We start from the raw sequence: 23,341 nt of genomic DNA, 5'->3' as shown, positions 1-23,341 counted from the left end.
CCCTTCTGCTTTCAGGTCATCTTCATCTTGAATCCAGCCTTGGATTCCACCGGACACTTCTTCAATCTTTGCAAGCAGCAAATCTTCTTTGGCTTCCATAGAAAACAGCGACGCGACCCGACCCGACCCGACACCAAAAGACACCTATGCACCCGGCTTCCCTGGGTGAGGTAACTCGTGCACTCTGGTGTCCTAGTGTGTGTTGGCCCTCGAATTACTTACCTTGTAAGTGGCTTGCTTGTAGACTTCCTCGAAGTACCCTAAAACTTTAAAAATCAAACCGCGACTTGCTCCATTGAAATCAAAAGGGAACCTGCGGCTGTGTTCTCACACTGCACGCGTCTCCCGTGGGTCTTTTACTTACCTGCCTTGGGTGGATTAGTGAAGCCCCAGCGATTCTACAGGCCCTAGGCCTTGTCCCTCTGCAAGTCGACTTTCCTATACCTCTTTTTTAGTATATGGTCTGGTACGCCCCTAGGGCCCCAATCATATTTGTGCTTAACTTATTGTGAAACGTTGATATTTAAATGTGTTCCTGACTTCTAATCTCATAAAGAAATTAGTAGAGTGTGTCTAGTAATAAATACATATATATTTGATATATATACCTGTGTGGTGTCCTTTCATTTGGTAAGTCAAGAGATTATAAGGTAAAACAAGCTGCTTTACATTCCTCAGAGACTTAGCCTGAAGGCTGCTCTCCACAGCTACCACTAGGATAGCTTTCTTTAAAAGGTTGTCTTAAACCTATCTACCATAAGAGTCGAATTGGACTGGTGCAAGGTGGCCACTATAACTAGTGACCAGCATATGCCAGGCCAACTTCTCACACCCACCCTCTTCTATAGTTCCCTTATATAGTAAATTCTAGGATAATATGCAACATTCTCTAGGAGTAGAAGACTCCTGATTGGCTAAACCCTTAAATTTTGAAATATTGAACTCTTTCTTGGTTCTCAGGGAATTGAACATGTCATCCTTTAGTTTGTACAGTTCTCAAGCGAAAAGTTCTGAATTAACAACATGTAGACCTCTGGTTACAGGTTGCCATTGTATTTTCTGTCATTCACACTTGCTGAGTCCTGACAATCCTCCCCGTTCCTATCCTTGACAAGGAACACGTAGCCTGATTTGGAGGACGCCTGGAGATCTTCAGAGCCATACGAGTCTGCGCAGTAGACATCGCGCTCACACGACGGTGGCCACTTCCGAACTCCATTTTGAATATCGCGGCCTAGTAGGCTTGAATGCCAACTTAAGCAAAACAAACATAAAAATAATTAATATACGGAAATGAAGATTCGAATGTTTAAACCCACACTAATCCCAATATATATTAGTATTTTCCTAGCTTATAGCAACATTTAAAGCAGTACAAAAGCAACATAAACCATGCAATTTTTTATGACAACACCTCCTACGGTTAATATGCGTACCACAGTTAATCATTAGAATTATTAGCCATGCAATTAGCATTTTAGTCCCACGTGTAATTTGTGTTTACTAAGGTGCATATATGGATTAATAATAGCACGCCAAACAGTCAATACAGGTTAATATTTAGAATAGTTACGTAATTAGTATTTTGTCATGCAAATAGAGAAGGTATACAAAATGTTGCTTTACCTGCTCCACCAGTTTACCTTCCCATCCTCGTCGCCATTTGTTGAAATCATCTTCTTACACATCTTGGAAGGTCCTGGGAATCTTTATTTACTCAAGTACCAGGAGATAGAAACAGCGTTCCCTCCACTTCATCATACGGCTCCCAACTGTCCTCACAAGAACCTTCCTTTACCAGCATTCTACGTCGGTGCATACCAACCCCACATTCTACATTCCACAGTGACACATGCCACACCTTTTGAGACGATAGACTCGCTATTAAGGACTGGGACGAGGAATGCAAGAGGAGATAATGTGCCTAGTAGGGTTTCCACCAGGCTGGTTTTACACCATCTTGACTAGTGCTTTAATGTCCCCCTAGTCGAAATAAAGCAACATCACTTAAAGCCAGAATTTGTTATCCCTTATTCAGTACATACTTTAAACATTACATGTAAGAAGAAAACACTTTAGAACGTGTTCTACAGCAGCCTTATTGGCCCCTGACTGATAACTAAAGTAAACAATGACAGAAGCTCTATGCTAAACATTAATACAGGCGATTTTATATAAAGTTCTACTGATGAATCATGCCCAGGCAGCAGAAATATTAAAAGGTGATATGGCCGGTATTTGTCTCTCTGAAAAGTATGAACTCTAGTGCCAAGACAGCCCGTCGTGGTGTGCGTATGGCGTGCACCGTCAGCTCTTGAGCAGGGTGCCCCCCGGGAACGTTTGCAGTTTGCGAGCCAGGGTGCTGCCGTGCCAGACTTCATGTCAGGTTGCCTCCGCACTCAATGTACCGTGGCAGACTGGCACAATGAAATAAGACACCACACTCACAGGTGACGTGGGAGGCTGGGGCCTTTCCGCACCAAATCTGTACCACTGTGATGGCGACATCCGGTCAGCGAGTGCGTACCTGTAATTGTTCACGAATGTGCGGGTGGCACAGTATCCCTTTAGCAGGTGATGCAAGAGAATAAACTGTAGCTGGGATGAAAAATCCATAAAATGCTACCTATTTCAAATAGGGTTGGCAAGCACGTATGTTGTACGAAAAAAATATATATATGGAACTTCCTTGAAACTTTGCAAATATTATGGAAAAAAACACAAATGTTTGCAGATTAACAGTTCCCTACTTTTGTTTTTGATGACTAATGCGTTTTCTTAGACGTGTAAGTGAAAATAAAAATAAGATTTTTTTTTTTCACACGATAGCCCTAGAAACATTCCGCACATGCAACGCAAGAACTTATGTTTTTTAATTTCCCTCTATATTCATGGAGGATTTTATGTGGCTGGAAAAAGATACAAAAAGAATGCCCTTCAGGCTGCCTGCAGCAAACGTTGCCGCGTGATAGGCTTGGGTTGGGAGCCGAGGAGGAGGAGTAGAGAGGCTCGGAGCTCTTTCGTCTCGGCGAGCGCACTGAGAACAGGACCCTCGCTCTCTCTGGTCACCACGGACGCAGGAGCTACCAGCGACCAGCGATGGGAGGGGCCGGCGCGTTAGAGCCCTGCGTCGAGAACAAACTTGTTGTGGTAAAAATTAAAATTATACCTTTTCCCACTTCCCGCGCACGCCATGTTTACAGTCAGCAGGCATCACCGAAATCGTTCAATAATAACTCGGCGTGGCGTCTCTGGTTTCATGTTTACGGCGCCATCCCTCCCTCGTAACTTTTCGGGAGACACTTCCGCCCCTTGCAGTTACGATAGGTAGAATGTGTGCAAAAGTATAAACTTGTCCTTGCAGCAGAACGCTCCATGCATCTTGGAAGCGCATTCCTTGTTAGGGAGGGACAGCATGTTGTGTGTATGTTGGCGGGTGTTGGATCCACAGCCTGACGGCAACAGAGGATGTTGTGCTTGCAGCGGCCACGTTGTCTGGCCCACTGCCCTTAAAAGCCCTTTGACACGCTTCCGTGCACTCGAGCTGCAGAATACACGTGCATTTATGATCTAAATCATTTGTTATCTAAATACTTCATGTTATCTAAATACATCATGAACACGTCTCTTTAAGAAACAAACGCAATTGAGGGCGAAATGGAGGAGGGGCTCTTGTCAAAGACGGATAACCAACACAACTGGGCAGGGGATTTACGTGTTTAAGTACCCACTTCCCAAGTCATACCAATGGGGAAATTAATGTGTGTTTGCACGAAAGAGTGAGAAAAAAAAAATGAAGAGGGAACGTTAGCAAAAAGTTCACAATAATTAGGGAAGTTTTCATATTAAACACTTACATATGTTTGACATCTAAAAGTTAGCATTTTATTTTATTTGAGGGATATTTCAGTGCTGTGTGTATGCATTCCTCATGCTGAGTTATGCTTATACAGCACAAATTAAATATGTATGTATGCATACTTCTGATGGGCAAGCTTTTTTTTTTTTTTACAAAGGACCATTATGCTGTACAAAGTTATTGTATTGTATTATATGTTGCTTACTATCCCTATATGGGAAGCTGAAGCGCTGTCCTGCCTGGGTAGCACCCCGTGTGTCTGGATTTTTTTTTTCAAATTGTATGTGGGAGGTGTTATTTTTCCTTGTTGTGCATGATGATTGTTAGGAATCGGGTTTCTAGTTGGCAGAGGTATTCACCCTGTCCAAGTAGGGGCCACAGTCCTAGTCAGGGTAAGTCACAACACAATCCTTAATTATCTCGTGCTCACCCCCTGGTATCTTGGCACAGAGCAGGCAGGCTCAACTTAGAAGGCAATGTATTTGTGCAATAACTCACAACACCGTTAATACCCCACAAAAGACTCTTCCACAGTTTAGAAAATAGAGAATATTTATCTGGATAAAACAAGGCCAAAATGATCAAAATCCATTGAGTAGAAGTCGAGTTAGAATGTTGAAGAAATAAATGCACTAAAGCGCTTAGAAGCAGGTAGCGCTAAAAAAAGTTACTTCAGGTTGCAAGGGAATGGTGCAAATCCAAAGTTCAGGCTGACCACATTTGAGTGCGGGCTGGCTACAGGTACCCACTTGGCCTGCTGAGCACAGTACCTTGGAACCTGGGGCACAGTCTGCGCGGCAAGGCTTTGCATTATCCAGCGTCGATTCTGAGAGTTTGTGCAAGGAGGCTTCTCGTTGACCTGCGTCGGTTCCGAGAGCTGACGGCTGTGCGGCAAGGCTTTGCGGGGCTTTGCTCTGCTTGACGTCAGATTTGGCAGAAACTCAACAGCAGAACCCACTTCTGAGGCCCAGAACTTGCAGTAGGCACCTTAGGCAAAGGTAACACTCACAGAAGGAAGAGTACGGCAGCACCAGCAGAACTGCAGGAAGTCTTTTGTGTCCCAGAGACTTACGAAACAGGAGGCAAGCTAACAAGCCCTTAGAGATCACTTTGAAGGGAAGGGGTAGCCTAGCTCTCCTTTCAGAAGAGTCAGAGAGCAGCAGGTCACAAGGCAACAAGCAGAAACTCAGTCCTTCCAGGAAAACAGTCCAGTTGAGTCCTTTGCACAGCACCGCAGTTCTTCTGACAGATTTGGTGTAGGTTCATAAGTAAACACAAGGAGATGATGGATGGAGCGCTGAAACATTTCAGACACTCGCCCTCAGTCACAAATCTGGGTTGAATCCGTAATCGTTCTTTAGCTCACTTCGCCACCCCAGTTCAGACCCAGCCATATGCAAATCAGTCTTGACCCTGTGCCTCATGGGAACAGTCCAGTCCGAGCTGCCAAGCTAGGTCTTCCCTAGACCGGAAACAAGCATCCTGCGACTGGTTTCAGGGAAACACCCCTCATCATCCAGGCTAGCTTGAATCCAGTGGCAAAGTGAGCAAGGGACCCACGTCTGGGCATACTCTGCCTACTTAGGGCGAACAAAACAAACACAAGGTCCATAAGTGTCTGAGCTGGGAAGGTCAGAGACCCAGTACTTGTACACAAATCTGGCTTTGATGTGGGGGAAACTTCAAAGAGTGGTTTTGAAATGCACATGTACCCCTTTCAAAACAGTCCTGTCTGCCAGGTTATCTATGGGGATCACCAGCCATTTGTGTGGGGTCAGGTCATTATTCTTTGATGTCCCAGTTTAAGCTCCCTTTCCCCTCGTCTGCTCAGGCTGGTTGTCGTGATGCATATAGGTACAGCCACCCCTGGTCTCCCTGTGTTTATTACTGTCTGGGAGGAATGCACAAATGGGACCTGTCACCCCATCCAGATGTGTTTTGGAGACAGTCTGGGGCATAGAGAGCAAAGTTAAGAGCAAAAAAATGCCCACTCTCTTAAAGCGGCATTTCTGCACTAGTAGTGTTAAATCCAACCTTACTAGCAAAGCACATTTATCACTACTATTTGACTCATAACAAACATGATAAACCTACTCCCCTGGGATCAGGAATTGTCATTTAGAATTGCCAAAGCTTAGTCTATGAGGGGAGTAGGCCTCACAGTGGTGTAAAACGAAATAGGCCACTTTTCACTTCCAGGGCATGGTAAACATAAAAGTACAGATCCTACCTTTTACTTACATAGCACCCTGCCCTTTGGTTTACTAAGGGCCCTTCCTTGGGGGTTACTTATATGTAATAAAAGGGGATTTTAAGGTTTGGAAAGTAGCTTTAAATGGCTAGTCAAAGTGACTGTAAACTGCACGCATAGGCACTGCAGTGGCAGGCCTGATACATGGTTAAAGGGGTACTTATGTGTGTGGCACAAGCGGTGCTGCAGACCCACTAGTAGCATTTAATGTACAGTCCCAGGGCAAACGTAGTGCACTTAACTAGGCCCTTAGGTAAATTAAATATTCCAATTGGGTATTAGCCAATGTTACCATGTTTTAGGGCGTGAGCACATACGCTTTAGCACTAGTTAGCAGTGGTAAAGTGCGCAGAGTCCTAAATCTAGCAAAAACCAGGTCTGAAAAAGAGGAGGAGGAAGGCCAAATGTTTCTGGTGACCCTTCAGAGAGAGCCATTTTCCAACAACGATCATCGAGATGTGGTTATCGTGTTATGGTACGTAGCGCTTAGCAGAGAGGTGTTCTGTTTATTGTTTTCAGGTAGCTGGTAGTGTTGAGCAACTCTACAGGTCCCTTAATGCCATTGTCTATGTAATCAGATTAGCTTAAAAATGATACTTTTTGTTGTAGAAAGTAATGGGCTAGGAATGGTAAGTTTATCAAATAACCCCATGTCACTTGGAGAAACATTTATAGTTCTAGACATAACTTTTACAAATCATTGTTTTCAAATGTGCATGTTCAAGTAGTTGAATTGAACTGACCCAAAATAAAAATAACCGGATGCCAAGGACAGGAAGCAAAATGTCGTGCTAACTTGAATGCATCTTCTAGCCTTAAAAATGAGTCTCAAAATAGCTGCAGCTCTACTGATGTGCTTATGTAAGGTTAATAATTATGAAAAAGTAGGGTGCATAGCGCAGGGATAAATGTGAAAATGGTATAGCTAGTAAGGAGTACTTGAAAATTAATGTGAGTAAGCAAGTAAACAATGAACGAAAACGAACTATACAAACATCATGTGTTCATTGCACTCCCATCACGCTCTTAATGAGCACCCGGCCTGCAGGCAGAGTGCTGTTTACAGGTCCTTTCTCTGAATTTAGCACTTGTGCTACAGGATATACTTACAAAAAAACTCATAACCAATTGTCCCTGAGTTGAACTACACTATCACTTCTCCCCTTAACACAGTCACAGTAATTTCCCCCAGTAAGCATTTACAAACCTGCACAAGCATATACTTAACTGTCCACCCTTTAAAATCTCTAATCCCCACAATATACGTACCTTGCCTCTTCACCCACATCTACCATACTTCGTTAAGTTTAAAGATGCTCTACGTGGAACGGGTGGAAGCCGCGAATGCGGCGGACGCTGGTGGTATTAGCACCGGAAGCGGGTGGACTTGGAGTCCCAGATCTGGGGCTCTACTTTCAAGCAGCCCAACTGAGATATCTAGTGGAGTGGAGCAGATGGGAATCCGAAAAACATTGGCTATTTCAAGATCAGGCGGTAGCTGCACGACCTTTGCAGGACATTCCTTTCTTACGCAAAGTACACCGGCCTCCTAACCTGTATGCCTCCTGTATTACGCGGGTCCCTCTTGAAGTTTGGGATGCCCCTAATCTCACACATGAACTCACGTTGTTCCCGTCTCCGCTTACCTCGCTGATAGGCAACCCCGACTTCACCCCTGGATTAGAGGACGCCGCCTTTGCGAGCTAGAGGGCAGCGGGTTGCCGGTCCCTGTGTCCTGTTTACGGGGAGGGGGGGGGCAGGGGGGGGTACGCTCGTTCGTCCAGATGCGGAGAGATTTTGGGCTGCCGGAGACAGAGAGGTTGCGGTATATGCAAGTGAGACACTGGGCGCTCCAGTCACAGGTTCGCTCCGGGGCAGAGAGGCGCCTCTTCCCCTATGAGCGATGGCTTATCACACGCACATCAGACAAACATCTCGTTTCCGATCTCTATAAACAATTGCAGGTCAAATGCAAACACACATATAACTCTAGCAGAAACCGGTGGGAAAGAGAATTGGGAAGAACACTGAGTCATAAAGACTGGGAGGGCATCTATTGCAGGGCGCGGCATTCGGCATACCACATGGGGCTCACGGAGACTCACGAAGATTGTGACATACTGGTATTACACCCCGGAGCACTTACATGCGATGGACCACTCGCGGGAGGCGACATGCTGGAGGGGTTGTGGCCAAGTGGGCAGTCTAACTCACGTACTGTGGGACTGCACACATCTCCAATCTTACTGGAAGCAGGTGCTGGATGAAGTGGACAACCACTTTGAGACGGAGATACCGCGTTTCCCAGCTTATGTAATTTTAGGACTGCCCAACCCTCTGACCTATCCATTGTTCACGTAGAGGCAGGCTGATGGCCATCGCGTTAGGCTCTGCTGTACAAAACATACTCACGCACTGGCGTACACCCCAATTACCGACCTTCCCAGGATGGCTGCACCGTTTGTGGTATGTCCTGGGTATGGAAAAGTTAGCACTCATCATGGCAGGGGAAGGGGACAGATACGGGGAGTTATGGAAGCCCTTCTTGTCGCTCTTAGCCTCTGAATTTAGGGAAGTCACGTGTCCCCGGTATCTGAGACTGTTGGGTATCGCGGAGATCCCGGAGGGAGATGGGCATTAAAATTTGGCGGGGCCCCAGAGAAGACACGGAGCCAGGGAGGGGGTGGGGGGGGTGGAGTTTGGGGAATTGTTTTGGGGGGGGGGGTTACATTTGAAAGTTGTGTTGATTAAATGATTATTCAGCTAAGCACACTTGGATTATATGAAGCATGACAATGACTCGGATGGTAGTTATATCATAGCAATGCATATTGCGACACGATGCATGTCCTCTTGGCTGATATTCAATAAAAACATTTAAACCATAAAGATGCTCTACAAAAGATTCACAAGGCAACTGTGAACATTTGCTCTCTCCAAATTCTGTCAATCGTTCCCCTAAGTCTTTATTAAACAAGCACTGGCATAGTTAATATGTCTCGCCTTTGGGACCTTATAAGTGTTTAGTTATCCAGCACAATATCCTTGGTGCAACAACATCAACTGTTGCATGGCTAAACACTTATAAGGTCTCAAAAGCGAGACCTATTGGCTATGCCAATGCTTATTCTTGTGAGGAGCTGGAGAAACGTTATCAGGAAAAGTCGCAGGTTAGGTGGCGCGTGGTGCTTCCTGTAACGGAAGAACATATCACTACTGATGGAAACACAGAGGCAATGTCTGACCTGCAAGAGTGACTCAAGAGCGGACAAGCCACTGGGGCAGGAGCCTGGCACTCATCCTGAGCCCACAATCAACTATAGCAAAGATTTGTGGATGAATGTAGTGCTTACTGTTCCAGTAGAGGCATTGAAGCGCTTCACGGACCTATAGCACTCTGGCCCGTGTAGCCCACAGTTGGACTGTAGTATTACTTGCAAGCATCAGAACTAATTAAATCTTATGCATCATTATTAGAGTTGTTATACCCATTTGTTGCACATAATTTTTAGTCTAGCAGTAAGTTAGTTACAAGTACGACATCGCTCATGAATAATTTTAGAATATCAATGTAGATAAAAGGCAGGAAATTGAAGTCGTCTTGGGGTGCCAAGCAGTCACATCTCCAAACCCTTGTGATCCCTATTTGATGGTATGCCATCAGTTGCTGTGCCAAAGAATGAATGGGCAACACATTTCCACGCTGTTTCTGGCGGGAGGGGCAGGGTGCTGTGCAAAAATGGCTCGTGTTACATCGGATGCCCTCATTACAGGTGCAAAATAAATCCTGATTCAGGGTTCACAGGCCAAACACTGATTACAGCCAATAAGGAAATTACACACCTAAATAATTTTAAATTATCATCTCATTGTTGTCTCAAAGATTTAAATCGTTGCTCAGCATTCCTTGGACCCATCAAACGTTCAACGTAATATAGCCAGTATAACAATTTTCCAAAAGCTCATTTTGATTCCAAAACCTCATTTTGATAATTATGTTGCTAGCTTTTTTCTCTTATATAACCAGAGAGATAAACAAAGGCATTGGGAACAAGCACAGACTGGGTGACTCTCAGCAGTGGAACATGTTTGTAAAATAAACGGGCACCTGCATCGACGGGCACGAAGCACTAAAATTAACAGGCAGCGATGGGCGGGAGAGAGAGGGGACCACGGCATGGGATATTAAGTGACTGTGATAAGCATGCACGGCCACGCTAATTGAAAACAGATGGCCCCTGTGCGACGCTCCCGCAAGGTGGATGCCTTTTCAAGCACGAGTGTGCTGACCGATTTCTAAAGGTCATGCGCTCCTCTAGGCTCGACCTAAAAAGTGGGTGAGGAACTAATTTTTAGGTTCTTAGACATATCTCTCTAGGCAGTTCAATTGCTCAGGCAAAGCTTCTTCCATAACTTCTTTCCATATACCACTCGTCTGTGATAGCAACATAATTAATGGATTACAAGGATTTTTGCCTTGTAGGTCTGAATCCCCATAGGGTTTTGAGGCCCATTAGGTTATTCTCAAAGCACAAGGCGCTGCTGCAAACAGTTCTAAAAACTGACACAGGTAGCACTTCAACTCTGCACGGTGGTATGACAGTATAAAGAAGATGATAATATCGACCTACACGAATATTGCATCCTGTACATCGCCTAACTCTACATGAACAGTGCCAGAAAGTTATTACTAATATACTTGTACTCCTAACCCTATTAATATATTGTATTGTTATACTTAACTATACTCACTTTGCCGTGTAAGGCAGTTTTTAAGAGGTCCTATCCCCTGCAACCCTCTAGTCCCACTACCTCGTACTGACATGCCCCTGTTCACAGGGAGTCTCACTAAACTTCACCAAATTTAAAATTAATTAGAACATTGGAATGTTGGTAGCTCCATTGAAAACAATGGAGTGCTCCGGGATTATAATGGCTGGTATAAGCCCGGAGCTCCAACAGTCCAATGTTTCTTTGTTCACAGCTCTGGCTGTGAACAAAGGCTTCAGGGAGCCCAAGGGGATTTCAATCCCCTCGCGCTCCCTGAAGGCTTTGTTTTATTTGTTCTAATAGCCTTATAGCCCTTTGTAACAGGGCTATACCGCAGTTAAAGTCCCGCTGCTTTGTTAAAGTCCCTCGCCTTCGGCTCGGGCCTTTAACGCTGCAGCGGGCCTTTAATAGCCGGTATTGCCCGCTACGGCGGGCTATAAGGCTATATTCTATTTCCAGATTTGGCAAACACAAAGAACCAATGGCGGACTCCAGTGGCCGCACCTCTTAGCTATTTTCCCTTAGTAGTTCACTCTCCTGTAATGAGAGTCAGTGTGTACAATCAGCTCCTGCACCCGCCATTGAGGGATGCACACTGCTGGGCAGATACAAGGTACTGTGTGAACAATAGAGCGGTGCACTCCCAGATGCGTATGTATCTATAATCAAGACTGGTCGGTTGCTTTATGAAAAAGTTGTACTTTATTTAAAAAATCCATCAATTTGTGCAAAGCCTCAAACAACGCGTTTCGTTCAAATGATTGAACTTCGTCAGGGTGAATAAAGTGATGGGTTAATCTTTAATACTGTGAAATCTGGTTGCAAGTAGACCAGGAAACGAACAAATGACTCCAATGGTATGAATCGGTGACTTCTGCAAATAGCGTGGGCCTCCTCGATAAGGGCCCAGTCAATTAACCCAGAGTAGCGGTGGTTATGTGCCCCCTTCTTGTCTCACATCACGGTGAAATACAGATTTATACATCTATATTCATATGGCATGGATCTATCATTGCAAATGACCTACATGTACCTAGGGACATATAGTCCAGTATCTTATCAAAATAAAAAATATATATTATCTTCACATCTATGTCTACCTAACAGAATGATGTACTCTACAGCTTATTTATTTTTTCAGTTTCCTCACACTACATCTTTATATTGGTTCCAGGTCTTAATCTGTCTGTTACCTTGGGGTTGCTAATGATTTGAGTGGAGGCCGTTGTACTAACTCTCTTGAAGGGAGCCCTAACTGATGTACTAGCCCTTTGGTGACAATCCCCACAACCATCCCACCATAGGAATTAGAAATTTGAGCATTGGAATGATGTTCAAGTTATACCATGCTAACATATGTGGCCTATGCAAGACTACTTATGTTGCCATTCAGTGTCCCAAAGTAAGCTTTGATGGCTGAAGACATTTTCAGTTGGCGTCTGAAGGTGCACAGGCATATGACCCCCAGTATCGATGTGTGTTCATATTGTTGGCCAATATCCTTAGTGGCTTTAGGGTTGAAGCCCCTTTTTTAGGTCTCGCCTAGCGTATGCAGCGCATGCGTTGCTTTCGCTTTGGCGAGACTATTGTTGTCGGTTTAGTGTGCGAAGGGAGACAAACCATGTGCGCGCACGGACAGGCGATGTGCACGCGCATGGCGTCTCTTCTCTGGTAATACCCATCCCCCGGGACACGACGTGACACGACGGCCGCGCTGCTCCGAGAAGTTTGCAGACACGGCTTTCTCCTTTCACGGACGAAATAGCGATGTGTCTGAGATCACAGGGACTGTTAGTGGCAGATAACCAAGTGCACCCCTTTCCATCTGTTTTCGTCTCGCCCTGCCGTCATAATACAGCCTGCACTGTATAAATATTGATTTCCCTCCTCACACAGGCATCAGACACATCCATGCCGAATGTACTTTTTTTATTTACATTTTATAGAATTCGGGTCCTTCGTTCGCCCCCCACCCTTGCCGTCACGAAATACCTATTTTATTTGATTTCAAGTGTGTTTTTCTTACGTTTTCTAAAGCTTGCGTCAGGGTGCATTATAAACATATATCTCCATTAAAACACAATTTCACATATAAAAATGAAGGGTACTATAATGCGTATGAATAATAGTACATTCATTTTAACTCAATACAATACGCAAATGAGAGCTTTTATCTTTTTTCCCCTCAAAATACTCTCGAACCACACCGCTCTCGTCTGGGCGCAAGTACGTGAAAGTCGCAGACGAAATGAAGACAATTTAAAAGACAGATTTGTAGGTATCCCGTGTTTATATTTTAAATAATTTTGGTTTAAATCATTTCAGTCTGTAGTCCCCAGGGGTTGCTAGGCGCTTCATGCTGAACATGGAAGTATTTATTAAGAGGCGCCTAGTTACCTGGCTCAACCCAGAGACGCATAATATGATTTTAGCAAGGGTTTATGTGTTCAGAGAATCTGTGTGGTATTAAATGTTCAGGTAGGATCATTGTGTGAATGGCATAAACACTGGGAATCCACCAGAAATCAATCAGAGCAGGGGAATACTGTTTACTCGTGTCTACACATGGGGCAGTGTGGCGAAAAAACAGAACATAAAGCTCTATTTGTGCAGTGCGCGTTCACCCCTGAGGCGCGTCTTGGTGCTATGGGGAGAGGATGTGTCCTAAGGGCTAGAGCTTCCGGCTATGGAACTCGGGAACCAAGTTCGAATCTAGGCATTGGCTCAACATTCTGTGATTCTGGACAAATCACTTAATCTTTCCGTGCCTACCAAACACGAACGTGTCCTTGTGTAATGTAACTGGTGTTCATGTAAAGCTCCCACACTTCGGGTCGAGTTCGCGCTGTATAAAAATGGAAAAAAAGAAAACAAATACACAGGTAATCGATGTTTACTATTTGTAAACTCTGGGTACTCTTTGCATCAACCTCTGAAGAATGAAAGGGTGGTGTCATCTGACAGGTTTGAACCTGCGATTATGAAGTTAAACGCACATCCCCGCAGAGTCTGCATTTTCCCACTAATATACCTGCAGGGGTGGGCGGTTGTTTTTCATGGGAAACCGGATTTTTAGAGGGTGGAAGAATGCGATATATCTGCAGCTCATTGGAACAATTGCGTCAACACGATCATTATGAGGAGCGCCGCTCCCTGGTGGGCTCCTGTTTCCTTTCACGCTTGTCATCTCTAGATGTGATTTTCAGAGCGGCACACAAGAGGCCACAGAAAACGAGCATTAAAAATGCAATAGGTCTCGCCTTTTATTAAGTTAAAGCCATTTGCTTTGCTATACAATACCATTAGCAGAGCAAATGGCTTTAACTTAATCAAAGGCGAGACCTATTGCATTTTCAATGCTTGTTTTCACTGAGGTAGATGTCAGTCTTGGCTTTACAGGCCTTGCTCCTACCAGTCTGCCTTGTTGAGCCTGGTGTGATTTTTGTTTTGTTCTTCAGAAACAATTTTGTGACCATCACTGCGTGGCTTGATCACTGACCCTAGTCTGAGAGCTAGAGAACCCGTGGGTTAACTAGAAAACCAAAACGAATTGCCCGTAGGCTAGAAATGTAAACAAATATTCATACAAGTTATCAAAGTTATAAAACTTTTATCAAAAAATCAAAGATGCGCTCAGATGCACAATTGATTAATCCAAACATACTCATATTGTACACAATCAATATCTTGAATTATGTCACTCAAGTGTTAATCCACACTTAAACATGTTGATAGTAGATCGTTCTGGCTTAGTTATAAACGTGACCCAATGCATTACAGGCGCATGCAGCCTTTGTTAGGGGTAACTATAAATGAAAAAAACATCATAATCAACATTTACTTCATATTGTTACTGCTTTTGCAATATACCAATGTCACTTTTCATGAAGTGAACCAACCAATCGCCCAAAAGTATTAACTTAGATTGCCACCAAACATTGTCAATTGTAACAACACAATATGCTCCCGTGCAGGCAAGCCAGTATCTGCTGCTGGTCGAAAAAAAGCTGAAAGGAGAATGTGACCACAGAACCCGTGAGTTGTAGTCTAAAGGCATGCATCGAACAAAACAGATGTCCATATGACTACAATACCCAGTATGCATGTTGTTTTAAACAAAGTGCTCATTGTATTTACACCACTCGCTTATATTTAATGAGCAAACAGAAGAATGTGGAAAAAAGGTTATAGTGCGCGCACTACCAGGAGTTTTTTTTTTTTTGTAGTTGTGTCGTGCTCCGGGGTATCACTCTCCGAAAGTGAGTGTGGCTATAAACTACAAGGTGCACCCCCAGATCTTGGGGTGTGTCCCCCAGGCACTGACTGTAGTCCTCAGAAAACAGAAACAGAAAACACCCACAGGATTTGACACTGACCTATACAGGAAGACCACGGACAGAAACAACACTCTCCATTACCAAAGTTTTCATCCTTTACCACTCAAACAACATCTTCCATACTCTCAAATGCTTAGGGTAAAAAGAATAGTATCCAATCCCAATAAAGCTACAAATCAACTTGATATCGTAATACAAAGATTCAGGTCTCGTGGATACCCTGGCCAGGTACTACAAGAAGCTAAGACACGTGCAACCACTAAAAGCCGCAAAGAACTCCTCACAATTCAAACTAGACCCGCCAAGAGTCAAATAACAGCAGTTTCCAAATATTCCACCATGAGTGCCAACTACAAACGCATCATTAAGAAACATTGGCAACTCCTTAAGTTGGAACCGGACTTCAACCACATTTTTGATGATGAACCAATTTTTGCCTACACCAGGAACAAAAACATTGGGGAAATACTTAAACAACCAATTTTACCATCTATCCACCCTACGTTTAAGGGAACTATTCCATGCCTAAATTGCAACAATTGTAACAACATTATAAAAGGCGAATACATCACACACCCTATGAAAGGGCACAAAGTTAAAATCAAAACAACCGCTACATGCGACACCTCTAACGTTGTCTATATGCTCAAATGCCCTTGTGGCAAGATTTACATCGGACAAACTGAGAGAAAAATTAAAACTAGACTCAATGAGCACAAATCAAACATAAGAACTAAACAGATGAAATCATCTGTCGCTCAACATTTTGTGGAAGCCGGACACAATGTAAGTCAGTTGAAATTTTGCATTCTGGAAACGATTGCCAAAAAAGAAGGACGGGACAATCATAACTTTTTACTACAACGAGAAAATCATTGGATTTATTTTTTAAACTCAATGAAACCACTGGGAATGAATGACCGTACAGAATTTGCTTGTTATCTGTAATTGTATTAATAGCTTAAAGTCTTATGACTAATATGATCTTCTTGACCTATTCCCAGATTCATCAATATGTCAACCTTTATTTACACCTTCATTATTGATGTTTCTGTTCCTACGTGTGACACTACCCATTCTTATCTTTGTGGTTTTCAAATTTTTCTTCTCAATTTTTTTCTCCTTGTTCATACTCATTTATTATGCTATACTTATTAGCTTTATATACTTTTCATTTACAAGTATTGATTTTACATAGACCACGCATCGTTTATATCACGTTAGTCTGTTTTCACACTATCACCTACGCCACTAGAGTCTTTTTTCGATCTTCTACATTCCCATTCACGTCACGTGGTTACCCGATATTAACTTCCGCATCCAAGTAACCGACCACAAACCTCCCGCGTACCATTGGTTTTACACGGGGATACATCCTATACTCGGTAAGTGCTATACTAACTTCCAGACTCACGCCGAACTCTTTAAAACCTTTCACTCTATTCAACTTGTTTTTTTTAACCTATTAGCACTTCTGGCATTATGAACATCACGCAATCGTTGGTAACTTCTATAATCACGCCAAACTTTCTAAACCTTCCAGCCTTTCACTTAATAGAGCGTTTCGGGCATATTAAACATCACGTAATCGTCGGTAACAGCATTACACACTAAGATTCACGCCCAGAACCACACTGCGAAGCTTATATCGTCTTTCACCAAAAGTTTATCACCATTTTAATCACTAATGGATTTTACAGTGTTTTCTTATATCACTGCGTTTTTTCATCACGTTCATCACAATCCTTTTTACACACCACAATGCATGGGTGAATACAAATCCTCATACATCGTATTCATTATAACTCTGTCATTTCTAGATTTCCCCTGACGAAGGCACAATTGCCGAAATGCATTGGGAACATATGATAAATCAGTCATTCACATCTATATGACATTTGTAATGGATTACAAAATGCAATCCTCATCATCGATAAAGAATTTGAATGTTCAATAAAGTTTTTTTGAAAATCAAAAACCTATAGCGATTTCGTCTACAAAATTGGAAACCCCTTCTGAGGACTACAGTCAGTGCCTGGGGGACACACCCCAAACAGAAGAATGTGTCCATTCCTCACTCAAAAGCGTAAACCAAACATTGTCACTAACGTTAAATAATAAAACCCAATATTGAATAAGCTGCCCCCCATGCTCCCCTCTAAAACCACTCCTACCTGCTACTGTCATTCAAAACCCATTGATGTCGAAAAGCAACGCTCGTAGAGATAGTATCACGAGCTGACCAGCGAAATGAGTGAAACATAAACCTAATAACAAATATTGTATTACCAGATTGTCCAAAGCTGAAAGCCCGTACACTGAACATATGTAAAGTGAAAATGGAATATCCGAATGTGATGTGGCCTGAAATTGAGTGCTACTGCAACAGTACAAGCAATGTGCTCCTCACGATCCGTAAAGCTAAAACTGGTCGCCGCTCCGCACCATGGTTTACAGAAACCCTAAGGAAAAGCAGGAGTGCCTGCAAACGATTGGAGAGAGTGTGGCGAACCAAGTTTGACTCGGAGGACAAAGCCATCTATAAGCAAGCTCTGAAAGCTTATTTTAATGATGTGCGCACTGAAAAGAAAGATTTCTTCACCTCGAAAATAAAGGGTGCGGCTAATAAGAGCAAAGAAATTTTAAAATTGTTAAGGATTTCTCATCCCCCAGTGCAGTGAGCACGCCATTTATCCCCACCTCAGTTTGGGTCCACCAGATGGCTAGTTTCTTCCATGATAAGATCTGCTTGATACAACAATCATTTGTCTCTACGGGCACATCTGAAACTAATGAGACGTGGGGTGCGGACCCCCCGCCCTCCTGGGTTGATCATTCGTTTACCCAATTTCCCCCCATTTCATTAGAAAAATCCCTTGACATCATGGTAGCGCTGAAGTCGGGATCCCCCCTCTGACCCGTGTCCCGCAAAAACCTTGAAGAACATTGCGGAGACCATAAATCTGCTGGTAATTTAGTTCTGAATATCTTGCTCGAAAAGGGAACAGTACCCAGCTGTTGGAAAAAGGCAAAAATTATTCCTCTCTTAAAGAAACCCACAGCTGACCCTGCAGTTGCATCCAATTATAGGCCCATATCCCTCCTGCCTTTCTTTTCAAAGGTCCTCGAGAAGTATGTTAATTCAGTGCTAACGGACTATGTGGAAGGAAACCATGTTCTCCACGATAGTCAGACAGGCTTTAGAAGCCTCCCTTAGCACTGAAACAGCGTTACTAGAAGTTTCTGAAACTATTAAAACTCAGACGGCCAAAGGGGGCAGTGCTGTGGTGATATTGTTGGATCTGTCCGCAGCCTTTGACACCGTGCCCTATGACCGGCTTCTGCGCAGGTTGGCGGAGTGTGGTATTGGGGGCGCGGTGTACAAATGGTTCGCCTCCTTTCTGAGTGAGCGGCAGCAGGAAATTTGGTCCCCTCCCTTATCAGCCACAGTTCCACCAATGAAGGTGGGCGTCCCGCAGGGTGCCATTCTGAGTCCAACGCTCTTTAATATTTATATGGCCCCATTTGCACGCCTAGCAGAGTCACACGGAGCGAAGATTATTTCTTACGCCGATGATACACAACTGCTGTTCACGTGTGACAAAGCGGCGAACTTCAGAGGGATGGAGATTGACAGATGTTTGACAGAGGTCTTCTCTTGGATGCAACTCAACCAACTTAAGTGCAACCCGGAAAAACCCTAAATCATTTTTTTTTGGCTGCCCTTCATGCGAGGACTGGTTTCTATGGTGGCCCCGTGACATGTCCCCTCCCTCTGCTCCAGTCAGCACGGTAAAGAACATGGGAGTTAAGCTGGACACTAGTTTAGCGATGAAGACCCAAATCCAAACCGTTGCTGGCACATTCTTTGGATTGATAAAAATGGTAAGAAAATGTCTTCCTCTACTACCGGTTGAATACCGAAAGACCGTAGTGCAAGCCCTAATTACATCCAGGTTGGACTATGTAAATATCCTGTATCTGGGGTTACCAGAATATCTGCTCAATCGATTGCAGGTTGTCCAAAACGCCGCAGCCAGAGCTATTCTTATGGTAAATCCCAGCATGCATATGTCGCCCCACCTGAAGGCATTGCACTGGTTCCCGGTTAGAAAGAGGATCCAGTTTAAGGCTTTAGTGTTGGCCTATTGAGCATTCCATGGTACGGGTGCCGTTTATCTGAGAAGGAGGATCCAACGCTATCAGCCTCAACGGGTCTTAAGGTCCTCAGGACAGTCCCTCATGCTCATTCCCATGTTTGCCCGGTCTCGGATAGGGGGACGTTCCTTTCAGATTTTAGCAGCACGCCTGTGGCACGATCTGCCTTTGCATCTCAGACAGGCCCAGGACTTGCTGCTTTTTAGGAAACAACTAAAAACATGGTTGTTTAAGCAATAGCACTCTGGTTGGTTAGGTGGAGTTTATTCTGTTAGGTTTTGGTGGTTTTGTGCCAGAACACTCTATGTGAGTAGACGTGCGCTTTATAAATACCCATATTTATTTCATTTAATCTGTGCTTAAATAAATGAGCCCACACCCATGTGAAAGATGTCACTGTGATAAACATAAAATACAGACCCCCTGTGTCCCCTAAGAAGCATGGGCATTTCCATTCAATGTTTGCAAAAGTAACATTGCAAATAACAAGTTAAGCATGAAGTGAATGAAATCTATTCTGTTAACTTTGAAACTCCCTTTGTAAGTAACCCGGTACAGTTACAGCGGGTTTTGATCATTTATACAGAAATGTAAACAACAACTTGATACATTAGCTATGAATGTGAATGGATACTATAACCGCTATTACAAAACACTAGATACCTGCCATACACTTTTAAGAAACCTTTATGTGAAAAAAAAAACCTTGAACGAAAAACAAATGGAAATGGATTTATTTTAAGCGCTTGACGGCAAAATGGACTTGTTAAACTTGAGTAGTGTATTACAATGTGTCTTGCAAACAAAAAAAGCCACATGCCCTGTTTTAGATTGAACAGTGATAGATGCCTGATACCACATCGAAAATGGGCACCATGTACCCTTCCATTATCATATGCCCGCTGAATGAGCTATCCAATTCAAAACATAGCACTGGCTACTGATTGACGACCAGGTCTGCCAAAACGTGCTGCCTGATAACAGTGTGAATGATGATCTGTATTGAGTCAAGAACTTTATGTGAAACTGAAATGAGAGAAACTATAGGAAACAGATAATTTCTATCTTGACATTGAGCCCGTGAGGCAAAAGGCTGTCAAGATATTTAATCCAAAATGTTTTCCTCTGGTTGAGGGTTCTTTGTATGTATGTGTCTAAGGTAACCTATTTTCTAAAATTGTTAAACGTAATTGGGTTATGGTGGGATTTTGTTCCAACCAGTGTACTACCAGACTGGAGTTCCTGTTTTTGTGTCTAATCATGCTCTTCTGTTCGGTAATCCAAACCTTGACTTTCCTCTCCGTCTTCGCCATTTATACCAAACCACAAGGGCATTTGCTTACGTATATCACATTGTGTGTCTTGCTATCTGACGAGTGCAGAAGAGTGAAAAGCATGTGGTGTGAGTACAATGAGCACTTTGTTTAAAACAAGATGCATGCTGGGTATTGTAGTTACATGGATATTTGTCATGTAAGATGCATGATTTTTGTCTACAACTCACAGGTTTCTGTGGTCCCATCCTCCTTACAGCTTTTCGAACAGCAACAGATATTGGCTTGCCTGCCGGGACCACCATATGGTGTCGTCACAATCGACAATGTTTGGTGACAATCGGCTAGGTTAATACTTTTGAGCAATTGGTTGGTACACTTCCTGGATATTGACCTCAGTATTTTGCAAAAGCAGTTACACTATAAAGCAAGTGTTGATTATGATGTTTTCTTTTCATTTTTAGTTACCCCTGACGTAGGGTGCATGCACCTGAAATGTATTGGGCATAACTACGCCATAACGATCTACTATTTACAGCATTTGTCTATGTTTAAGTGTGCATTAACATTTGAGTGACATATTATTTCAAGATATTGATTGTGTAAAATATGTGTATGTTTGGATTAATCAATTGTACATGTTAGCACCTCTTTGATTTGTTGCTAAACGTTTTGTAACTTTGATAACTTGAACAAATATTTGTTTACATTTCTAGCCTTCGATTAGGTCGTTGTGTATTCTGGTTTCCTAGTTAATCCACCGGTTCTTTAGCTTTCAGACTAGTATGTACAAGCACAGGTAGAAATTGCTCTAGGACTGCACACACACATGGTTTAACTATTAGATTTATTTACATTGGTAAATAGGTTTAAAGAGTGCACTACTAAGGGGCATGGCCAAGCAACATGGCTGACAGGACGTAGGCTCCGAAGCTCCTGGCCAGCCTGAGTCGGAATCCTGCATTATCCTAATAACTGCCTTTGTGAACTGCCCTTAAAAGAGTAGCACATATGGAGCAGTACTGGAACCCCAGTCGGCTGATTGAATCCGTGGTCTCAAGCGGCTGTGAACGCTGACCAGGATGGCTGATGCCATGGCCTTGTTGAGCCCTGCTTGGGGCTGGGCTGAGCGTTTCAGAGGCAGCCTCCAGCGGTGGCGGTGGATGTCGGGGAATCGGCTCCGAGGGTAGCTGGGCACAGAGGGAGAGCACACTGACCCAGATCGACCTGCCGGAGCTGCGATCCTCAGAAATCAGCAAAGTGGTTGCTGGTGGCATTGCAAGGGCCGGGATTGGCCGGAGGGCTGTTGGAGAAGTGGCCTGACTGCATCAGTGTATGTGAGAGGCTTGCACGACACCGGGGAGACCAACAATCTCTCTGAAGCGGGGAGTGGTTTGGAGAGTCACTGGACGTAAGGAGGAGGTGCACTGGTCTGAATTGACCGGTCTGGCGGAGCCCTGCCCAGATCAAAGCAGCACCATTGCCGGTGAAAGTGAGGAGACTGAGATTGGCCCTAAAAATTCCGGAGAGACTGGGCCGCTGCCTGGGTGATGGCAAGAGAGACCTCACAGAGGTGGAAGTTCATGCTGTGGGCAGAAGGGGGTCCGGAGAAGTGTGCTCAGCAGCTGGTCCAGGGGAATGCCTGCAGAGAGAAGAAGGTCACGTGGAGAAGCTGCACTAGTGGGCCCACGCGAAGGGTCCTGGGCCCTCTGTAGGCTGAGCAGTTAAGGGCAGTTGGTATGAAGTGCGCCTTTAGCGAGCACACCCAGGAGAGTTCCGGGGACCCACAGAGGCTGCGTTGCAGCGGTATAGCACGGAGCAGGGACTCAGCTCTTAAAGGTATTCACCCAGCTCTTAAAGGTATTCACCCTGTCCTCTGAGTGGGTTTGATTGAGTGATTCAAGCCGGCCCCTGGGGAGCTCCCTGCACTGACTATATCCATGCTGGGACAGCCCTGCCGTGAGCGCTTGGATGGAGGTGGTGAGCCCCAGGGGTGAGCAGTCTTGGGATGCCCCGAATGACATAGCTCATGCCATGAGCGAATGAGAATGGAAGCTGTTGGGAGTGCAGTTGGAATTAGGAGTGAGCGCAATATGCCTTGAGTCGAGGTGCAGGGCTGAGCGCTGTTGCCGCTCAAGGAACTGGAGGGCGAAGAACGTACCGGCTGACTAGAGGTGAGGAGACGTGCTGGTCACTGGAGTTCCCTGGTCTTCTGTGCAGCGATACACAACATTGTGGTGGACACCCCACCTGGGAGCGGAAAGCCTTATACTAGTGGACAGGGGAGTCATTAGGGTGCTCCAGGTGCCCTGGTTAGTGAAGATAGATATCAGCAGTCTAGCCGATACCCAAGGACACTGGTGTGGGGCCCGTGGCCTGTTGGACAGGCGCGCTAAGCCTAAGGTCATAAAACATAAGCTAGGATAGAGCCTGGCAAATACCATCACACAATCCACAACCCCTCATCAATATATGCAACGGAGAACACAAAAGAGAGGCCCTGATAATACCGACAATGTGCCTCATGGGGACTTGGAGCCATCTAGGGTCGAACTGCTGGCGGCAATAAGAGGTTTAAGAACTGCCCCGGAACACAAGATAAAGACTATAACCTTTGACATTAATCTCCTGCGTGCACACCTGAGAAAAGGTGCAGATAAAGTCTCCACCACTGAGTGCAACATTGTGGAAC

General features: G+C 44.3%; 1 protein-coding gene across 2 annotated transcripts in view; it reads left to right on the top strand.

Annotated features, from left to right (window-relative positions):
* The first annotated feature begins 2,965 nt into the window (after positions 1-2,965).
* The window catches only part of PRTFDC1 (phosphoribosyl transferase domain containing 1), a 225,685-nt gene continuing 205,309 nt past the window's right edge, over positions 2,966-23,341 (top strand). For both annotated transcript variants that reach the window (XM_085631693.1, XM_085631692.1), the window contains exon 1: positions 2,966-3,150. In XM_085631693.1, coding sequence (XP_085487819.1) covers positions 3,100-3,150 — 51 coding nt within the window. In that variant the 5' untranslated portion in view covers positions 2,966-3,099. The remainder of the gene's footprint in view (positions 3,151-23,341) is intronic.

This window comes from Triturus cristatus, chromosome 10 (assembly GCF_964204655.1).
Source record: "Triturus cristatus chromosome 10, aTriCri1.1, whole genome shotgun sequence".
Classification (NCBI taxonomy): domain Eukaryota; kingdom Metazoa; phylum Chordata; class Amphibia; order Caudata; family Salamandridae; genus Triturus; species Triturus cristatus.
This window is presented reverse-complemented; position numbering and strand designations above follow the sequence as displayed.